Below are 14,616 nucleotides of genomic sequence, written 5' to 3'. Positions count from 1 at the left end.
CATCTGCACTCCTTTTGCACTCTCTCTCAAAACTCTCTTCACCTTTCTTTTACTCTCCATATACTCTGCTCTTCTTATAACACTTCTGCTTTGTAAAAACCTCTCATAAGCAACCTTTTTCTCTTTTATCACACCCTTTACTTCATCATTCCACCAATCACTCCTCTTTCCTCCTGCACCCACCCTCCTATAGCCACAAACTTCTGTCCCACATTTTAATACTGTATTTTTAAAACTATAGGTAGTAGGTTGGTAGACAGCAACCACCCAGGGAGGTACTACCATCCTGCCAAGTGAGTGTAAAATGAAAGCCTAATTGTTTTACATGATGGTAGGATTGCTGGTGTCCTTTTTTCTGTCTCATAAACATGCAAGATTTCAGGTACATCTTGCTACTTCTACTTCTACTTACACTTAGGTCACACTACACATACATGTACAAGCGTATATATACACACCCCTCTGGGTTTTCTTCTATTTTCTTTCTAGTTCTTGTTCTTGTTTATTTCCTCTTATCTCCATGGGGAAGTGGAACAGAATTCTTCCTCTGTAAGCCATGCGTGTGGTAAGAGGCGACTAAAATGCCAGGAGCAAGGGGCTAGTAACCCCTTCTCCTGTATAAATTACTAAATTTAAAAAGAGAAATTTCTGTTTTTCTTTTTGGGCCACCCTCCCTCGGTGGGATATGGCCGGTTTGATGAAAAAAAAAATTTAAAACTATTCCAACCCTTTTCAACCCCCCCCCCCCCACACACACTATTCATACTTGCACTATCCCACCTTTCTGCCAACAGCTGTTTATATCTCACCTTAATTTCCTCCTCCCTTAGTTTATACACCCTCACCTCTCTCTTACTTGCTGTTGCCATTTTTCTTTTGTCCCATCTACCTCTTACTCTAGCTGTAGCTACAACTAAATAATGATTCGATATATCAATTGCCCCTCTATAAACATGTACATCCTGAAGCCTAACCATCAACCTTTTTATCCACCAAAACATAATCTAACAAACTACTTTCATTATGTACTATATCATACCTTGTATACTTATTTATCCTCTTTTTTCATAAAATATATATTACTTATTACCAAACCTCTTTCTACACATAGCTCAATTAAAGGCATTGAAATCCCCAACCACAAGTACTCTCTCACTTGGTCGAAACTTCCCATGCACTCACTCAACATTTCCCAAAATCTCTCTCTCTCCTCTACACTTCTCTCTTCTCCAGGTGCATAAATGCTTACTACAACCCACTTTTCACATCCAGCCCTTATTTTACACCACATAATCCTGGAATTTATACATTTATATTCCCTCTTTTCCTGCCATAACTTATCCTTCAACATTATTGCTGCTACTCCTATAGTTCTAACTCTCTTTGAAACCCCTGATCTAATCCCATTTATTTCTCTCCACTGAAACTCTCCCACCCACTTCAGCTTTGCGTCACTTAAAGCCAGGACATCCAGCTTCTTCTCATTCATAACATCTACAATCATCTCTTTCTTATCATTCGCACAACATCCATGCGCATTCAAACATCCCACTTTGACGGTTTTCTTCCTTTCCTTTTTAGTAGGCTATACGGGAAAAGGGGTTACTAGCCCATTGTTCCCGGCATTTTAGTTGACTTTTACAACACGCATGGCTTACGGATGAAAGATTCTTATTCCACTTTCCCATGGATATGAAAGGAAAAGCAATAAGAACAAGAACTATTAAGATAAAATCAAAGAAAACTCAGATGAGTGTGTATACAATAAACGTGTACATGTATGTGTAGTGTGACTTAAGTGTAAGTAGAACTAGCAAGACGTACCTGAAATCTTGCATGTTTATGAGACAGAAAAAAGACACCAGCAATCCTACCATCATGTAAAACAAATACATTCTTCCTTTTTACACTAGCTTGGTAGGACGGTAGTACCTTCCCAAATGGTTGCTGTCTACCATCCTACTACCTATAAGATTCACTTCTTCTTTCAACAAACTGGCCATATCCCACTGAGGCATACACCCTTTCTAAAATATATCCTTTATAATATCTTTAAAAGCTGTATTCTTAAATCCTGAAGATTTGTGATGATCAGTGAATGAAACGTCCCTTCTATTCACTCCCACATCTCTTAATGTACGTATTCCATAAATTCACTTCAACACCTCTATAGCTCATGCCTACATTATCAAGCTCACTTTAACACTCCTCCATATCATTCTAACATGAGACACCTTCCCACTCTTCTCCAACACTCCTCCGCACATTCTAGCCCACACGCTCCCTTCTGACCTGTAGATAGAAATAAATTTAAAAAAACTGAAGGTTAAGTAACCAAAAATTCTAACAGTAATTCCTACCACTCTTTCTCTTGAGATATGTCAGAACAGGAGGGAGGGATTACTGGAGGTGGAAGGGGGAGAGGAAACTACTGTACCTTGCCTGGTTGCAGAGATGAGCATTTTTCATGAATCTCAAAACAGATACTCACAAAAGGTTATTTTAAAATTAGCAAAAGAAGTGGTTACATTGACCAATAATAATCCCAAACTTTGTCTCCCTATAAGGCATAATCAGTATAGCTGCACAGTGGGAAGGTATAAAAAAAAATGAACCACACATCTTATCTCAATCATAATGCTCATTACCTATTCAGTAGAAAGCCTCATTATTTATGACATCTGTAACTAATCGAAATGATTCACTGGATTCTTGATTCTTGAATGTTCTAAATTTTACTTAAAATCAAATACAGTGGTACCCTAAGTTTTGTACAGCTCCTAACTCGAACAATTATGTAAGTGTATTATTCTAATTGCTTTTGTAAGTGTATTTTTGGGGGTCTGAAGCAGACTAATCTAATTTACATTATTTCTTATGGGACCAAATTCATTTGGTAACGGCACTCAAACAGCCTTCTGGAACAAATTATGTATAAAACTAGGGGTACCACTGTACAATAGCTGTCCTCTTACACTAATTTGCACAGAGAAAGTTCTGAAAACTTTCCTGTATTAACAATATACAACACATTTCACCAACAAAAAGAAAAGTAGACTATCTGTAAAGTCAAAGAAGTAGTATTTGTTGAAACAAATGATTTAGTAGCAAAAGAACATTCTGTGGGAAATATGAAATGGTGAACTTCTCTTAAAACTGTAACTCACCTCTTTTGCACAAGCACTGAGAATGTCAGCTTTACTCTCAACTGGCAGTGGAGAGAGAGAAGACTCTTCTGTTATTATTCCTTTTATCTGTCTGCGTCCAGATCCTGTTGACCGAATTCCACTTCCATATGAATCGACCTGTTATATAGAACTTTCTGAATTATAAGATAGAAATGTAATTTCATTAAGTGGGATATATTCATATACTGCATACAGGAGGGCCCCTTCCCCCCACTTTACAGTTTCACTAATACAGTGGTTTTCAATTATACCCATTTTTCATTTAGTATTCAGGCTTCTTACAATAAATATATTCACGACTCACCCCCCCACTCTTCATAGATCTAAACTTACTCCCTGTTCAGTACATCCACACTTACTACTGTGCAATCTACATCTACAGGACCTTAAATTCCAATATTAACCTTGACCTAAAATGCTTTCTTGATAGTTGTGACAGAATCCACAGGCACAACACCAGACACAAACATCTCTATGACATTCCCCGTGTCCGACTAAACCTTTACAAAAATTCAATGCATGTCAAAGGCCCTAAATCTGGAACACCCTACCTGAAAATTCTAAAACTGCAGACACATTCATCACCTTCAAAACTACCATCAGAAAACATCTTATCTCCCTGATACACCCTGTCAACTAATTACACGAATACCACCTGGTGGTTAACACTTACACTCACTCACCCATTTGACCATAAACAGAAATATCAATCTCAATCTCAAAATAATGAATCTTAACTAGTCATAAGTTGGCCTGTGATACTCCAATACTGAAACTATGTATAGTGCCAAAACAAAAGCATTCACATTGCTAAACTCACAAACTAGTATTTAGTCACTTAGCCATAATACCAACTTACCTCATAATTTTGTAATATTTTAAACTTAAGATTTAATCTAAGTCTGCCCGAAATGCCTAGCCATGCTAGGTGTTCTAGTGGTACACTCTGTAATTATTATTTTACTACATGTAAACCACACAATAACCAAATTCTGTAAACTCAGCATTGTAATCCTTATAGAGAATAAACTTTGAATTGAATTGAATTGAATTGAATTTAAGGACAAAAATATTTTAACCCTTTGACTGTTTTGGCCGTATATATACGTCTTACGCACCACTGTTTCTGACGTATTTATACGCATAAATTCTAGCGGCTTCAAATCAAGCGGGAGAAAGCTGGTAGACCCACAGGTGAGAGAATGTCTGTGTGGTCAGTGTGCACCACATTAAAAAATCCTGCAGCACGCAGTGCGTAATGAGAAAAAAAAAACTGACCGTTTTTTGGGATTAAAACGCCAACTTTGAGGTGTATTTTCATGTAGTATTTATTGTTGTATTCTCGTTTTCATGGTCTCAGGCGATAAAATGGAAAACATATTACAGAAATAGAGATGATTTTGATTACTTTCATGATGAAAACGACCTTGAAATTGAGCTCAAAGTAGCGGAAATGTTCGATTTTTACCAATGTTCAGGAGTAAGCAAACCACACCACATGTCCAATACACATCAACTGGGGAGTCTAATATTCTTTCACTAGTGCACTGATATTATTTATACCATTTTTACAATAATGCAGTAGTCTGCATAACAGTAAATTTTGTATTTTTTTGTATGAATAAAAAATCAAAATAGAAAGCAATAGTAACATGAGAGGGGCCTAGAGATGTGAATAATGAACAGAGGATATGTTATTTTAGTGCCAAGAATGTCTACATTGTTTATTCTGGACCATATTTTGAAATTGTCATCTTTTTTAATTTGCATGAAATTGGCCAAATTGCCAATGTCTGACCACTTTATTGGGTAGCTCAGATCGGTAAATGGGCAGTTTCTTGTACTCAACAGATAGAAAAAATGGAGTTCTAAAGAAATAGCTATGAGTTTGGCCAAGTGGAACAACGGAATTGGCCAAAAACAGGGCTCAAACTCGGCAAAATCGCCGATGCGTATATGTCACCTAGACTGCTAACTTTGCGGAAGCGTAATTCCGTGAATTTTCGACCAAATTTCGTACTTTTGGTGTAATTGCCATTGGGAAAAGATTCTCTATCATTTCAAAGGAAAAAATAATTTATTTTTTTCCAAAAATTTATCAACATAGAATGACAGTTTCAGAAACGGGCCTGCGACAGTCAAAGGGTTAAGGTAAGTAATGTTATTGTATGTGCATTTTTTAGGCCTAGCTCTTTTGCTCACTTAATATATAATAGTGTAAACATGTTATCAGGCTTTTATATGCATTTGAAAGTGGAAAAAAAAGGGTATGATTCGCTGTACAGAGATTTTCGCTTTACAGCAGTAGCCCAGAAACTAACATGTTGTATACGTGGGGCCCTCCTGTACCCACTTTGTTTAGAAATATAATTTATGCAAACCACCTAACACCAAAATTTTGGAAATTCCTGGGAATTTCTCCAGTGATACACTGCCCCTGCATTGTCAATAATCTCCCATTACACATGCATACAAAAAATAGAGCTTCCATAAGCTCTTAACTAAAACTAAAAAGGCAGGAGCAAAGGGCTAGTAATCTCTTCTCCTGTATAAATTACTAAATTTAGAAAGAAAAACTTTCATTTTTCTTTTTAGTTCACCCTGCCTCAGTGGGATATGGCCAGTTTGTTGAGAAAAAAAAAGAAGGTAGGAGATGGCCAGTATGTTTAAAAAGATGCAAAATTTAACATGGGAATACCTATCGAACTCATATTTAGAAATCGTAAAGATATTGTAAATAATAGTTAAAAAACAAATTTCATTAGAAGTTTTATTGTTAAGTCACTATCAAAACATTTCAGTGGACATTTAAATATGAATTTCATTAATAAAGTAAGAAAATAGATATTTCAAATATAATCCTGAGCCATAACAACACTTCCAGGTAACAGGGTTACTATCTATAACCATGAAAATAGTTACACTCTTTGCACTATTAACTGAGTGTCTACATGAATAAAATATTAATATCCTGATTATAGTATTTTTATTTTATTATAATAGAAATCAATAAACTGCGTGAAACAAGATAAAGCATGAAAGACAGGTACATAATCTATAATTAATTTGTATTATTGTATAGTATTTTCTGTACTGGATCAAGTTTCATATTTATTAGTAAATGATAATAAATCTTCCAGCTTACTTACGATTTTCAAGAATTTCACTAATAAGGGGACCACTAATGTAACCTGTCCAAGGGCTCTGCAAACCCTAAAACCAGCCCTACCCACATAAGGATACCTTAATGAAACAAATCAGTGATACGAAAATATAGTACATGTAAAAAGAAATCACAATACTGTTGCTGCAACTATTCAAAATTAACCTACAAATTGAAAACGAAACCTAGCTACTGATTTGTCTACAGCAAATTCTCGATTTAACAGACCATAAATATGGGGCAAAATCCACTAGGTCAATCAACATGGTTACAAACTTGTCCATTATTATGATAACAAGAAAACAATCTAATCTCTCTCCATCACAGTCACTATTACTAGCCACTCACTCCTCCCTATTAGTCTATTAAATCAAGGATTTACTATTTGTGTGTTAGGTTAAGTTTACCTGAAATACTAAACACAACATAGGATCTGTAAAATATTATAGTATGTACATACTATGTAAGTTACACTCACATTATCCTATATTTGGAGTTTGAACATCCAATAGGCTCATATGAGCAGGTTAAGATAGGAGTGAGTGGAGACAAGTGGTTTTTATGATTTGACATTGTATTGGAGTGTGAACAAGGTAACATTTATGAAGGGATTCAAAGGAAACTAGTTACCCAGACTTGAGTTCTGGAGGTGGGGAAAGTACAGTGCCTGCACTCTGAAGAAGGGGTGGGGATGTTGCAGTTAGGCAGTTCATCTGAACTGTAATATCAGCATACTTCTGACAAAACAGCGATTAAATGATGAAAGAGTTTTCATTTGCTAGGTTACCCTACCTCAGTGGGAGACAAACTTCAAGTTAAAAAGTATCCCATACTATCTCAATTTTTTTATAAATAACTACAGCATTTGCATTCTGAATTAAGTAGTACTGCATGTGGTCTAAGATGGCCTGCAATAATTTCTAGATTTCATCTGCAATTTTTTTTTGGCTACTTTTTCCACTATTTTTAAAAGTTACAACACTACATATAACTTGCCTGATGTTGATGATGCATGTTAAGTTGAGCTTGCTGCTGCTGCTGGTGATGCTGGGTAGGTGCAGAAGTGTAATGTAACTGTCCTTCACTGCTATGGACTCCACTCACAACACTTGAAATAAGTTGTTCACTTGCAACTGCTGTAAGAGTATGAAAGAAAATATAATGGAAGGAAAATGCAAATACAGCAAATAGAGTACAGCCTCTCCTCGCTTAACGATGGAGTTCCGTTCCTAAGAACGCGTCGGTAAACAAATTCGTTGCTAAGTGAGGAGCATACTATAATGGTAATGGGTTTGTGCCAACTATCTTTGATAATGTTTTAATGTCACCGTTGCACCATTTATAACATTTCTGGTATATTTTTAAATGTTTATTCAGAAGTGTACTGTATACTGTAATATACAAAATAGACTAAATCAGCTCTAATATACATTGCTTAGGTACACATACTGGTCAGACAGCCCATCATAAGTCAGAGTTGCCAGTAAACGAGTACATTGCTAAGTGAGGAGAGTCTGTATTTAGATAGTTTAATACCTTTATTTTGCACTCCCATACCCAGCCTATAGACAGTAGACATAAGATCCACAGACTGGACTCCAACACTGTATTCTGTTAGCTAAGCAACTTACAGTCGTAATGAGCTATTTAAACACTAGAAATGGACTGATTAAATAATGAATTTAGTGACAAACATTACACTGAAGCAGATTCAATATGGTGCTCCTCCACTTACGATGGGGGGTAATGTTCCGATGAACCCATTGTAAGCTGAAAACAACATAAGTTGAATGTGAATATACAATGTGATAAATAACTACTGTCACTGAATAAGCCAATAAAACAAATAATTGTTATAACTAAATACCAGTATTGAAAGTAAATCAATACAAGTTTATCCTATCAATAAATATACATTACTGTACCGTACTGAATATGCATCACTAACGAACCACTGTAAAGTCAAAATATCATAAGTTTAACCATTGTAAACCAAGGAACATCTGTACAGTAGTCCTGAACAACACACATCCAACCAACACATTATTAATATAACATGATCGAAGTACTGCTCTCCAGTTTTGAACTGCAAGAAAGGAACACCATATAGTATGCCACAAATTCAAGAGGAAAATATGCCACACTGCAAGTTCATATCCCTCTGCACTGCAGTTAGCCATCATTTTTATGGGGTAGGCCTAGTCTGACTCTTGATGCAAACATCCTCTCATGCCACAAGTTTACTGTGTATGCTTTCCATACTTCACTCAGTTGTATGTTTACTCAATTTTAAATTTTTCCATCATTCCATCTCATCTGGCCATTAACTAAAGCACCCAAGAGGATTATTAGTGATGCTGGAGGTGCCAAGAAAAGGAATAAGCAAGAAAATCTGGGTGTTAAAAAATGGTACCTATGTGATGGAGGTGTGAGCTTTTGGTCTCAGTGAAGCAGCAGACTGCATGATTAAAACGAGTGAGGCGAGAGCAAAAAATTTGTGCAACGAGAAATTCATTGTGGTAACCTAAAAAAGAATCTCAAATAGCTCTCCACTACTAAATGTGTCAGTTAAGCACAAAACCAAGAAAGATCCCAATTAATGTTTTTATAAGAAGAGAGAAAGCCTTCTTGTGCTATAAAAGTGTGTGAGCAACACACATTTGATATTTGGAACTGGAATAGTATATACTAACAAGGTTCTGGAGTAACTGACACTTAAATGCAGTGGGTAACTTTATTAACAATAACTACAACCCCAGATAGAGCACTTTAAAGGTTTAGCTAACATTAAGCTACCCTGGTTCTTTTGTACTCTTTACCAATGATAAAAATTCACTATGTGGGTGCAATGTTGCATCTACATGTCATTTATACATTCCATACATTTTGATATTTCTTGAATACATACAGTGGAACCTTGACTTACAAGTCTAATCCGTTCCGTGACCTAGCTCGTAACTCAATTTGCTCGTATATAAGATCAATTTTCCTTATTTAAATTAACTGAAATGCCATCAATCCGTCCCAGCAGCAGGACAAAATAATTCAGTATAACAACTCTACGGCTTATTAATCTATCACAATTCATTTAACCCTTAAACGGTCCAAACGGATATATACATTCTATCGTGTAGCGCCTTAAACGTTTATATACGTTTCCTTTGTCATTCATTCAACAATGGCATGATAAGCCTGAGTCGCCAAGACATGAGAGAATGGGTGTGCGCACCCATTGTCCACCATATGAAAAATATTGGGGATGCATGGGTACCATATGCTCTTTTTTCCTATTAAAAAAAATTCTCAAAAATTCGGGGCGCTACACAAGAGAACATATATATATATGTTTGGACCGTTTAAGGGTTAATATGACATAATAAACAATATAATTAACAGAGAAACATGATATATCCTCTAGAATGAATAAAATAGGCATAATATGACGATTGATGACACAATTTGTGTTGTTTGTTTGCTGAACTTAACTGATACAATTTGCTTTAATCCCATGGAAATCATCCTCTCTTTCTTCTCAGCACTGTCCTTCGCACATATTTTCTTAGGGCCCATGGTTAGACAAAAGAAATTTGGCCAAATGAATGTAAAAAAACCTAGGTAGTAGGTTGGTAGACAGCAACCGCCCAGAGAGGTACTACCGTCCTGCCAAGTGAGTGTAAAACGAAAGCCTGTAATTGTTTTACATGATGGTAGGATTGCTGGTGTCCTTTTTTCTGTCTCAAACATGCAAGATTTCAGGTACGTCTGTCTCATAAACATGCAAGATTTCAGGTGCGTCTTGCTACTTCTACTTACACTTAGGTCACACTACGCATACATGTACAAGCATATACATGTATATACTATATAAACACACCCCTCTGGGTTTTCTGCTATTTTCTTTCTAGTTCTTGTTCTTGTTTATTTCCTCTTATCTCCATGGGGAAGTGGAACAGAATTCTTCCTCCGTAAGCCATGCGTGTTGTAAGAGGCAACTAAAATGCCAGGAGCAAGGGGCTAGTAACCCCTTCTCCTGTATGAATTACTAAATTTAAAAAGAGAAACTTCTGTTTTTCTTTTTGGGCCACCCTGCCTCAGTGGGAAATGGCCGGTTTGTTGAAAGAAGAAAGAAGAATGTAAAAAAAATTGCAAGCAAGCACGAGAGAAATGCTCCCACACAATGTAAACATGTGGACTCCTTACCGGATGCTTTGCCATCGGCTGTGCCAACTAGTGGCAGCAGTCTAAATTATTATTACGTATTACGTATGTATGTATTATTATTATTATTTATTAATTTAGGAGGTGCGGGATTACCAAAACTGTTGTCCAGAGGGCTGAGGAAGGGTTGTTGAGGTGGTTCGGACATGTAGAGAGAATGGAGCGAAACAGAATGACTTCAAGAGTGTATCAGTCTGTAGTGGAAGGAAGGCGGGGTAGGGGTCGGCCTAGGAAAGGTTGGAGGGAGGTGGTAAAGGAGGTTTTGTGTGTGAGGGGCTTGGACTTCCAGCAGGCATGCATGAGCGTGTTTGATAGGAGTGAATGGAGACAAATGGTTTTTAATACTTGACGTGCTGTTGGAGTGTGAGCAAAGTAACATTTATGAAGGGATTCAGGGAAACCGGCAGGCCGGACTTGAGTCCTGGAGATGGGAAGTACAGTGCCTGCACTCTGAAGGAGGGGTGTTAATGTTGCAGTTTAAAAACTGTAGTGTAAAGCACCCTTCTGGCAAGACAGTGATGGAGTGAATGATGGTGAAAGTTTTTCTTTTTCGGGCCACCCTGCCTTGGTGGGAATCGGCCAGTGTGATAATAAAAAAAATAATAAATTAATTTAGGGAACTGAAGCTCACTCATTATTATTATTATTATTATTATTAGTAGATGGGGAGATGGAGGTATTAGGTAGATGGCGAGAATATTTTGAGGAACTTTTAAATGTTAAGGAAGAAACAGAGGCAGTGATTTCATGCACTGGTCAGGGAGGTATACCATCTTTTAGGAGTGAAGAAGAGCAGAATGTAAGTGTGGGGGAGGTACGTGAGGCATTACGTAAAATGAAAGGGGGTAAAGCAGCTGGAACTGATGGGATCATCACAGAAATGTTAAAAGCAGGGGGGGATATAGTGTTGGAGTGGTTGGTACTTTTGTTTAATAAATGTATGAAAGAGGGGAAGGTACCTAGGGATTGGCAGAGAGCATGTATAGTCCCTTTATATAAAGTGAAAGGGGACAAAAGAGACTGTAAAAATTATAGAGGAATAAGTTTACTGAGTATACCAGGAAAAGTGTATGGTAGGGTTATAATTGAAAGAATTAGAGGTAAGACAGAATGTAGGATTGCGGATGAGCAAGGAGGTTTCAGAGTGGGTAGGGGATGTGTAGATCAAGTGTTTACATTGAAGCATATATGTGAACAGTATTTAGATAAAGGTAGGGAAGTTTTTATTGCATTTATGGATTTAGAAAAGACATATGATAGAGTGGTTAGAGGAGCAATGTGGCAGATGTTGCAAGTATATGGAATAGGTGGTAAGTTATTAAATGCTGTAAAGAGTTTTTATGGGGATAGTGAGGCTCAGGTTAGGGTGTGTAGAAGAGAGGGAGACTACTTCCCGGTAAAAGTAGGTCTTAGACAGGGATGTGTAATGTCACCATGGTTGTTTAATATATTTATAGATGGGGTTGTAAAGGAAGTAAATGCTAGGGTGTTCGGGAGAGGGGTGGGATTAAATTTTGGGGAATCAAATTCAAAATGGGAATTGACACAGTTACTTTTTGCTGATGATACTGTGCTTATGGGAGATTCTAAAGAAAAATTGCAAAGGTTAGTGGATGAGTTTGGGAATGTGTGTATAGGTAGAAAGTTGAAAGTGAACATAGAAAAGAGTAAGGTGATGAGGGTGTCAAATGATTTAGATAAAGAAAAATTGGATATCAAATTGGGGAGGAGGAGTATGGAAGAAGTGAATGTTTTCAGATACTTGGGAGTTGAAGTGTCGGCGGATGGATTTATGAAGGATGAGGTTAATCATAGAATTGATGAGGGAAAAAAGGTGAGTGGTGCGTTGAGGTATATGTGGAGTCAAAAAACGTTATCTATGGAGGCAAAGAAGGGAATGTATGAAAGTAAAAGTAGTACCAACACTCTTATATGGGTGTGAAGCTTGGGTTGTAAATGCAGCAGCGAGGACACGGTTGGAGGCAGTGGAGATGTCCTGTTTAAGGGCAATGTGTGGTGTAAATATTATGCAGAAAATTCGGAGTGTGGAAATTAGGAAAAGGTGTGGAGTTAATAAAAGTATTAGTCAGAGGGCAGAAGAGGGGTTGTTGAGGTGGTTTGGTCATTTAGAGAGAATGGATCAAAGTAGAATGACATGGAAAGCATATAAATCTATAAGGGAAGGAAGGCGGGGTAGGGGTCGTCCTCGAAAGGGTTGGAGAGAGGGGGTAAAGGAGGTTTTGTGGGCAAGGGGCTTGGACTTCCAGCAAGCGTGCATGAGCGTGTTAGATAGGAGTGAATGGAGACGAATGGTACTTGGGACCTGACGATCTGTTGGAGTGTGAGCAGGGTAATATTTAGTGAAGGGATTCAGGGAAACCGGTTATTTTCATATAATCGGACTTGAGTCCTGGAAATGGGAAGTACAATGCCTGCACTTTAAAGGAGGGTTTTGGGATATTGGTAGTTTGGAGGGATATGTTGTGTATCTTTATATGTGTATGCTTCTAAACTGTTGTATTCTGAGCACCTCTGCAAAAACAGTGATAATGTGCGAGTGTGGTGAAAGTGTTGAATGATGATGAAAGTATTTTCTTTTTGGGGATTTTCTTTCTTTTTTGGGTCACCCTGCCTCGGTGGGAGACGGCCGACTTGTTAAAAAAACATAATAATAATAATAATAATAATAATAATAATAATAATAATAATAATAATGAGAGCTTCAGAATGCCACCAACTCAGTGCACTGTTTACCTTGGTGTAGGAGTATTTCTCTCATGCTTTGCTTACATTTTTTACAGTCATTTGGCCATATTTCGTTTTTCTACGCATGGGTCCTAAGAAAGTAAATGTAAAGGACAGTGCTGAGAAGAAAAAGATGATGATTTCCATTGAATTAAAGCATGAAATCATAGATAAACAAGCGAGGTGAGCAGGTTTTGGGTTGAGGAGGAAGAGGGGGGAGCTGGCTTGTAACTCAGAGCAAAAAATCAACCGAGCGACGGCTCATATCTCAAAAAACTCGTACGTTGGGACACTCGTAAGTCAAGGTTCCTCTGTGTTTGTGCCACCTGAGTAGCTAATGCACTCTATTCTCATCCTCTGAAAGGCAGTTTAAAAAAAAAATTACAGTGGTCACAATGAGTCTTTCATACCCAACTTGGGTCCATGCCATAGTTCTGCGGCTTTGAAGCCAGGGTCAGTGCCGTAGTAATATGCTGTGAGAGGTAAATTTAGGCCTAGATATGAGAGAATGCATCTATGTGGTAAGTGTGCACTATATAAAAATGGTCCTGCAGCACACAGTGCATAATGAAAAAAAAACTGCGACCGTGTTTTTGGATCAAAACAGCAACTTTGCAGTGTATTTTCATATGGTTTTTATGGTTGTATTCAGAGTTTCTTGGTCTCATTAATAGAATGAAAGATATATTACAGAAATAGAGATTATTTTGATTGGTTTTCGGACTGAAAATAGCTTGAAACTGAGCTCAAAGTAGTGGAACTGTTCAATTTTTGCTGATGTTCAAGAGTAAATAAACCACATCACACGTCCAACACACATCAACTTGCGGGTCAAATATGCATCCACATACGCACTGATATTATTTATACAATTATTACAATGCTGCATAACAGTAAATATTCTTATTTTTTGGTGTGAATAAAAAATTAAACTGGAATTCACATGTAAAGCATGGACACATAACTAATAAACAGAGGAAATATTATTTTAGTGCCAGGAATTCTTGCATTGTTTATTCTGAATCTTATTTTGAAACTGGAATATTTTGAAATTTGTGTGAAACTGGCCAAATAATCAATTTCTGATCACTTTACTGGGTAGTTGAAATAGTTGATTAGGCGGTTTCTTGTGCTCAGCTGATAATATAGAAGGCATGCTAGCAAAATAGGTAAACATTTGGTAGACTGGATCAATGTAATTGGCCTAAAATAGGAGTCAAAGTGGGGAAAATCACTGATGCATAAATGTTTCTAACGCAGCAAAACTTGCTATTGCATAATTTCGTCAGTTTTCCATCAAAT

General features: G+C 37.1%; 1 protein-coding gene across 2 annotated transcripts in view; it reads right to left on the bottom strand.

Moving 5' to 3' along the window:
• Nucleotides 1-14,616, bottom strand: part of LOC128694110 (uncharacterized) — a 70,705-nt gene that overhangs the window by 25,130 nt on the left and 30,959 nt on the right. For both annotated transcript variants that reach the window (XM_070093518.1, XM_070093519.1), the window contains exons 5-6: nucleotides 7,348-7,487; nucleotides 3,168-3,305 (exon numbers count right to left, since the gene is read on the bottom strand). In XM_070093518.1, coding sequence (XP_069949619.1) covers nucleotides 3,168-3,305; nucleotides 7,348-7,487 — 278 coding nt within the window. The remainder of the gene's footprint in view (nucleotides 1-3,167; nucleotides 3,306-7,347; nucleotides 7,488-14,616) is intronic.

The sequence above is a fragment of the Cherax quadricarinatus genome, chromosome 43 (genome assembly GCF_038502225.1).
Source record: "Cherax quadricarinatus isolate ZL_2023a chromosome 43, ASM3850222v1, whole genome shotgun sequence".
Classification (NCBI taxonomy): Eukaryota; Metazoa; Arthropoda; class Malacostraca; order Decapoda; family Parastacidae; genus Cherax; species Cherax quadricarinatus.
Note: the sequence above shows the minus strand (reverse complement) of the source record. Positions and strands in the feature narration are given on the sequence as shown.